Source organism: Pteropus alecto, unplaced genomic scaffold (assembly GCF_000325575.1).
Source record: "Pteropus alecto unplaced genomic scaffold, ASM32557v1 scaffold30, whole genome shotgun sequence".
Taxonomy (NCBI): domain Eukaryota; kingdom Metazoa; phylum Chordata; class Mammalia; order Chiroptera; family Pteropodidae; genus Pteropus; species Pteropus alecto.
In genome coordinates, this window is record NW_006429782.1 from 2,629,706 (window position 1) to 2,637,755 (window position 8,050).

The 8,050-nt window shown below is 51.0% G+C and overlaps 1 protein-coding gene across 1 annotated transcript in view; it reads left to right on the forward strand.

Annotated features, from left to right (window-relative positions):
- CHAF1A (chromatin assembly factor 1 subunit A) overlaps positions 1 to 8,050 on the forward strand; it is a 23,418-nt gene that overhangs the window by 2,895 nt on the left and 12,473 nt on the right. The window contains exons 3-4 of the mRNA XM_006904111.3: positions 599 to 1,461; positions 6,145 to 6,201. Coding sequence (XP_006904173.1) covers positions 599 to 1,461; positions 6,145 to 6,201 — 920 coding nt within the window. The remainder of the gene's footprint in view (positions 1 to 598; positions 1,462 to 6,144; positions 6,202 to 8,050) is intronic.

Here is an 8,050-nt window from a genome sequence, read left to right on the forward strand (position 1 = left end):
ATGTTGTCATTTTGGGGGGAGGGGCTGTCCTTTAGCAGCATCCCTGTCCTCCCCAAAGGCGCGACAACCAATTATATCTCGAGACGTTGCTTCCTGTATATAGCAGAGAGTTTAGCAGCATCCCTGTCCTCCCCCAAGGCGCGACAACCAATTATATCTCGAGACGTTGCTGGATGTTCCTGGGCGGGCTCAGCTTCCTGAACCACTGTTGTTCAGGAAGATAAATGTCCCCAAATCCTTTTGTGTGAAAGGGAGAGTGCGTTTACACTGAAGTCAAAGTGGTGGCTGGATTGTGTTAAAAACCACGGTTTCTGTTTTTTTACCACTTGGTTCCCCCCTGTAGCAATTTGCCTTTTCCTGTGTGGACTGAGAGCAAGTTTGGTGTTGCGGGGAACCGGGATAGGAGCAGCAGCCCCCGGAGGTTAAAGGGTTGGGGGCAAATCGCAGGACCCAAGGGCGTGATTGTGTATAAACGGATGAGTATGAACCCCCCCAACCCAGCAAGGACGATCAGTTTTGAGCATGTGGAATATTAAAGCACTGATCAATTGTTACTTCACACTTTCACTGTAAAGATGGAGTCCTTTCTTCATTTCAGCTCGTCTGCCCTTCAAGCCCGTGACGCTTACCCCAAAGGAGAAAACCGAGGACGGGTCGGACGACACAAGAAGCTCCCCGAGCGCTCCCGCGCAAAGTCCAGGCCCCGACGTAGACGCCTCTTTGGACAGCTTGGAGAGCAACTTCCACATGGGGTCCGACGTAGACTTTAGGCCGAAGCTTGTCAATGGGAAGGGTCCCTTAGATAACCTTTTAAGAAACAGAGTCAAAAGCAATATTGGCCAGTCCATGGTCGTCATTGACTTGACGGAGGAGTCGAGTGAACCACCAGACGACACCGGGGCCCACAGTAAACTAAATTCTGCAACCTCTCCCTCTGCGAAGTCTGTAAGTGGGGTCAGAGAAGAAGCCGAAGGGGAGAGGGGGCTGCCGAAGGCCAGTCCGAAGGACAAGCCTGCATTTCCCGAAAAGACCCTTTCAGACCTGCGCAACACAGAGGAAGAGGGCCCCAGCTCAGGGGGCGCAGGGAGGAGCGGAGACGTGCAGAAAGGCTCACCCCACAGCTGCCCCGCGCTGACAGACGGTCCAAGAACGTGCTCCGAGAAGGACCGGGACGGCTGGAGCGAAGCGGGGGGCATCCTGTTCAGAGGGAAGGTGCCTGTGGTGGTCCTGCAGGATATCCTGGCTGCAGAACCTCCCGTGGCCCGGTCTCCGGCCACCGCTCCGGACCGGGGCGTGCCCTCTGAGAACGAGATGCCGGAGTCTGGCCCCGAAGAAGACTCCGTCCTCAGCCATTCATCCCTGAGCTCTTCCTCTCCCACCAGCTCCCCTGAGGCCCGATCTGCTTCCGATAAACAGCACAGCAGCCCCAGTCCCTTCCCCCCCTGCACGCCTGTCCGCAGAGTGAGTACCTCCCCAGACCCCAGCGCCTCAGTGCTGGCGGCACTTGAGTCTCGCCCCTTTGCAAAACCCTGGGGACACGGGTTCCCCCAGGTGGTTAGTGGCGAGCGAGGGGGGCCACAGACCAGCTCCTGTGACTACAGATACAGAATTCTGAATCTTTTCGACATCAAACCATTGGGGGTATTCAGGGCCACGTGCGTCACTCCCATCCTGGTAACCGTTGTCGTTCATGCCTGGCTAGGGGTGCTGGTTCGCTTCGCCGTGGTGGGGCATGGCGGGGGTCAGCAGGCAGCTGTCACCCCTCGTGTCAGCCTTTGGCTTAAGCTCCCTTCATTCTTTCTTCCTGTTGCAACACAGACTTGTTGGGGTGTCAGTGGTAAAGTCGGTCAGCATTGGTGGAGAGACCCCAGACGGCAGGAAGACTAAAGTGGGGGGCTCTGTAGAGTCAGCTCTCGTCAGCGTGGCCACCCATCTTAAAAACCTCACCCAGAACAGACGAAAGAAGGACAAAGCTGGCAGCCTCGTAGGGACCCCGGAAGGACGGCTTCTGAGACGTTTGTTTCTGTTCATGGTTTCTGATCGGCGCAATGGCAGATGTCAGTCAAGAACCCCAAAATGTGTCTAATGATGTTCTTCGGGAGTTTCTTTTGTTTTGTGGAACTTCTGTTTATTCATCTTAGCTTTGTTTTTGTATCCATGAGATTTGTTCCTGCGATGAGTCATCCAGTCTCTACCTGCTAAATTTGACCGTAAACCGCCAACCTTGATCTCTTTCTGAAATTTGATCTCTAAGGAACCAATTATTTTCTAGATGACTCCATTTTCTGTTTCCACCTCCTGAGGAGTACAGGAGAAAGGAGAAAATGGCTTCCTTTTTATGTTCAGAACATAGCAATCACAAATGGAGCGATCTTTTTTTCTTCTCAGTTGCTGTATGTGGCAGACGGACAGAGGCTATAAATTTTCAAACTTCCATCTGAGCCGTCGCTCAGACTATCAGAATCAGGGTTTGAGTCTCCTCTCGGCCATCTTGTTTGGTCCATCCAGCTGGTTGAAATCCTTCCAGACTGCTGCTAATCTTTTGCAGAAATACTTTGTCACACGATGGTGTTACAGCCAATTAGCCTAGAAAACAGGGCATGTACACATGTTTCCATTCTTCTTAATACCTTCATTTCTTTAAGTTTGTTTTTACGCCCATAGCCAAGCCTGAGAGTTGGGAGGTTGCATAATTGGGCATTTTCATGAAGCAGCGTTAGTTCTTTCCCCTGGCCCACATGGCGTAAAACATCCCCAGTGTAGGAAATCCTGTGTCCGAGGCTACTCCAAACTCAGGCTTGGGGTTTTGAGATGCTCTAGAAGGCAGTGCCGTCACACAGCCTTGCAAATATTTCACACTGCAAGTGGTGAAGAAGGTTCAGGCCACCCCAGAGCCAGTGGCAGAAAATTGCCCCTTCCACCCACAGGTGAGCCTGTCCGTCACGGAGAGTAGAAGTTGAGCCCCCTGATGTTGGGTGACCCCAGAGATCTGAGAGTGAAGGGAAGCCTCTGGGTGCGGTGATGGCAGGACTTCCTGAGAGCAGGGCTGGAGACGACCACCCCGCACCACGCGGCTTTCTCGCGCATCTCCTTACCGTTGGGGAGTGCTAGGTTTCCTGCCTCGTTTATTTGTGTGTTTTATGGTTGGTACCTGACTTGGCGTCTGAGATTTTCCTGGCCCCTGTGGCTGAGGGGAACACTTCCCTTACTCCGTTATCCCTCCCCACCCCCTCTCCAGACTGTAGGCCGAGGCTTGCTGGGAGCCCCCAGATTGTTCCCTGTTGTGACGGGTGCGGTGTTGCTTGGGCTCTGGTTAGTCCTGGAGTTATCACTGCAAAGTCTCCACGCTTTGGAACGCCTAGACGCTCACTCATCCTATTTTGTATGTTGTTGTTTTTTCTTCCGGGGAGCTTGTTAAATACAGTCCCTGCTGCCCCTTCCCAGACATCTGGTGACCCTCACTTTGGAAAACAATAGTTTAGGAACACCTCTTTTAGATAATCCTGAGGTCTTTTGAGTAGCCGTAGAGTTTCTATTTAGCATGAGAGCTTTTTATGCCAAGTTTGCACTGAGACATGCAATTCGGCCTACTTGATTGATGAGTCGAGATTATCATTCCACAATTGATGATGTCGATCCTGTTGTGTCACTGGAATCTCTGCCTCACCTCTGTACAAATCAGCCCAGATCACTGGAACTTTCTGCCTTATAATTTTAATTTTACGGGCATTGAAGTCTCCATGTTTTAAAAAAATCATTGAAACACGACAGTCTCCTTTGGCCTCCTTTCTCTCCCCCAGGTAGGTTGCCATTATCACCTATTTCTCTGTGTTGTGGGTAAATGGGAGATTCCTTAGGAACACACAGTATCAGTTTGTTTCCTTACGTGATGTACACTGTAAATCTTTGTTTCATTGGAGGGTGTCCGGGATATTTTTTTGATATTGGCATAGGAAGAAGCATCTCCTTCGCTGCTGTGTTGCACACCTGTGTTGCACACCTGTGGTGCGGCTATGCTGCACTGTACAGTCATTCTCATTGCTGCATATTTCTGTTGTCTCTCGTTCTCGGCCTTGACAGAACAGTAATGTTTCCCAGGGCTGTTGTCAGGTAGGGTCGCATTCACTGAAGACATGAATACACGCTAAGTTTTGCTCACTTGCGCTCTAATATGTCTGGACCGATTCGGGTTGTGTCTTTTCCCCTCTGCCTCTGCCCCTACCATTAGGTCTTTAGCTGCTGCTGGGGCCCATCCACACCACCCTCTCTCACCTCGCTCGCTGCTGCTTGTCTGCTCTGAGCTTAGAAAATAGATCTCCTTGTGTATAAAATCAGAGTCAACGGGCTCTGAGACGATTCTTCTCAATAAAAAGCAGGAATTTTAATGCACAGACAATTAAATCTGCCTTGACAATTGCTGTGTGCGTTTCAGCCTCCTTCTGGGATCCCAGGTCTTGTTTTTGGCGGCTGTGTTCCAGATAGGTAAAATGTATGGCACACGATTTCGAGAGAATACTGTGAATACTCGGGCCAAATGTCAAGAAGATAAAATTATATCAGACGGATAAGGTGCACCCAAATGTCTAGCAAAGCAGTAGAGATGCCGGTTTTAAATTAGATCGTGATTGCTGTGGTCGTGGAACGTTGTTAAGATGGCTCCTGATAGTCACGGCAGCTATTATTCCTGGACTTACAGCAAAGGGGAAGCAGAGCATGAGGCATTAGAGTCTGCAGTTGAAATTTCGCAAGTATGGGCAAGACTAAGTACGTATGTTGCCCACCAAATATTCTCATAATGGAGTCTGGCAATCACATCACTACTATAATCTTTGAACACAAAGGACAACGACATAGACAGCAGCTTACAGGTTCTGCTACCCCTGTTGTGGGGCTGGAGTCCACAGACGTGGTGGGCAAAGTGGATTCTGGAGAGGCAGGTGCATTTCCTTAAGCTCTCGGTAACGTGGCTTTGGTAACTGGCATGTCCATTGGCATGTGCCCGCTCGGGCACAGTCTCAGTGGCGTTCGAGCTCCTGCCAACACGTGGCTTTCACACGAAAGCTCGGCCCTTTTCTAAAGGAAGCCTGAGTCCAGGAGGAGCTTGACATGCCGAGTGAGAAGGACGCCTTCTCGGGTTTCTTAATCTGTGAGTTCCATTCTGTAAGAGGTCTTAGGGCTGAGGCTTCCCCAGATAGAGAAATCACGGTCACCTAGTTTTGTTGCTATGTCAGGCCATGTCAAGAGAAATGGACCTATGGCTTTCTAGCTCTGCTTCGGTCTCGTCGTCCTGGCTGCCTGTCCATGCCAGATGTGCCTGCGGAGCCCCGTCTTACAGCCAAGCGCTCCTCGCCGCCCTTCCTCCCCTCGGCTGGGTCGTTGGGACTCCTGGCCCCGGACCAAGCTCGGGCCAGCGCCTGGCCTCATTCACACTCGCATGTCCACCGGTGGGCAGGTGCGCGTGCGCCCAGTGGTGCATCGGGGTGACAGGGAATCCCGTGCTTTTGGGCACAGGGTTCTAGACCGGATAGCCACCTCTGGCCGGTTGACCTTTTCTTCCCTGCAAGCGTTCTAAAGAGCGGATCTGCTCCAGGCGGAGAGACAGATCGGTGGCCCATGGGGATGCAGCCCTTAGAAGTTTTATTCGATTCACAGTGTTAGTTTTTAGACATTACCTACAAAGTTCACCAAAAAGTTGACAGTTCTCTTGGGGCGTTGGAAGGGGCAGCAGTGCCGGGCCGCGGCCCTGGGAGACCTCCCACGCCTCTGGCCGGGGGCGCCCCCCTTAGTGGGCTACAAACCTCACCACTCCGTGTCGTCTGCGTGGCTTTTGTTTTTGAACTTGCCTCGTTTTTCTTGCACGTGGCCCCCGTCATTCATTTGTCATCTGCCTCCCCGGTCTCCCCTCACGCCCGGACGCACACGTGTGCACCCTCGTTGGCGCTTACGACCCCACTAAGACATTTGATTTTGTGTGGTGGAAACTGGTCCCCTGGAAAGGTTTTCATTTTTCTCGTTTTGCGAAGAAGTTCTTAGTCATGTGGGTCACTTGTTCCCTCCTTCCCTGTCCCCAAGGACTATGCAATGCATTAAATGTGTCAACACGACTGAAAACGCACGTTTAAAGATAAACGTCTTTCATTTCAGGTAACTAAGAAACTGGTCAAAGATTCTGCCGAGAAGAACAAGATGAGACTGCAAAGAGTAAGACATTTTCCCTGAAATAGAAAATTAACTCGCTGTGCTTTTTGCGTTAAATAGTGAGCAAAGCCCTTTGCACCTCTCCCGGCCCAGGTTTTACCCCTCCCCAGCTTATCCTGACCTCGCCGTGACTTGCTTCCTTTTACATAGCTGGGCTTCTGGCTTTCAGAGTGCATCACGTTTAGCTTTGCTGAAGCGTAAGGCTTTGCATGTAGCCTTTGCTAAGCTATTGTTATTGTTACTATTACTATCGCTACTATCTTAATAGTTGGGCATCCTGTTTTAGCTTTAAGTTGCCTTCCCAAGAACCGAGTCCCTCTCCTTGCATCCCAGGTCCTACGATGGATTTACGTTCCCACGTTCCGACATGCTGTAGCATTTGAGTGGCCCCTACACTCAAAGGGTGATTATTGTGTAGCGGACCCCTGCCGAGTCATGGGTTCTGTTATTTGGGGGTTACATTTCACACACCTTCTTCTTTATTGTCATGAAGAAGAGAAGGCCAGTAGGCTTCTCCCTTCCCATGCCAGCTCACGGAAGGGACGCTGATGGCAGTCGGCGGCGTGTTCCCTGGGTGCTTCCTGTGCCATTCGTCTTATGGCTGTGTTCAATTTTTGTGGGTCCGATTTTGATGGCTGCTTTTGAGTTTATCTCATTCTTCATCGGGCTTTCAGAGATGGCCATATGTGAGGTGGGAGTGGAGATGGGACTTAAGTCTAGCAGAAGAGACGATTTATCTGATCGACCCTATCATTCCCAGAGCCTTCTTTGTATCGAGCAGCAGGGAGGGACCCCTTGCCACCACCCTGTGCTTAGGCTGCTGTCTTGTTACTCGATCTGGACCAGGCACCTTCCTTAAGTGTCCTATGTGTCAGATGAAGATGCCAAGGATACTTGGCGAGAATGGACATTCAGACACCTCTAACAGCCCCCATGGCTTGCTTTAAATGACCAAAGGGTCATCAGAGCAGAAGGCAGATTGTCCTCTAGAGACAAGGTGTAAGCTCAGGCCCAGCCGAGAGTGAGCTGCCGGGCTCCTCCCCCAGGGAAGACCACCTTTGGCGGCGGAGGCCCCTGAAGGTCCCTCCATGCTGTCAGAGGCTCACTGCCCTTCTGCTCTTCGGGTCAGCTTGTTTCACATCGAGTCACGATTCTAACCCAGCGGCCTGGGTGGCATGTCCGCTCTTCGGAATGAGGGACTGATGTGACAAAGCCAGGCGTTCTGCTTCAAAGAATACCGAGGAAACTGGCCGTTTTCTCCTTAGTAGTACAGATTATTTTTCTTTCTTAACGTCTGCCGTTCTTTTCGGATCTTGAGAAATGGTTTCAAAGATAAAAAAATAAATTTGTTTGCTTTAATTTGTTCTGTCTTCTCATCCATTCTGCACTCTTTTTTAGACTTCCCCGTCAGGTTCCCCGTCCTTGCCTCATCCAGTCTTCCATTTCAAAAGAAATAAAATAAACCCTGTCATCTGATAAGGCTTGCAGGGGAAGGGAAGGAAAACGCTCTTGTTTGAAAGGCAGGGAGGCGAAACCTGCAGGCGTTTCTGCGTCTTCGTTTTCCCGCACCTTCCTGATTACGTGAACGCAGCTCACACCGACAGCGGCACCCCGCACAGGTGGCCCAGGGTTCCTTAATTAAGTAAAAAACAAGACCTGCCCCACGTTTAAGCAGTATTTTAAATGAATCTCATTTCGAACGGCCCACAAGGTCCTGTGACATTCCTCACCACTTTTCTCACAGCAGAAGGAAATGTGACACATTGAAAACGCACTGTAAGGACATTGAGCGCCCCGTTTCTCCCGGGGGCCGGTTCCTTCCGTCTTTCCCCTTGTGCATGAACTCAGCCGT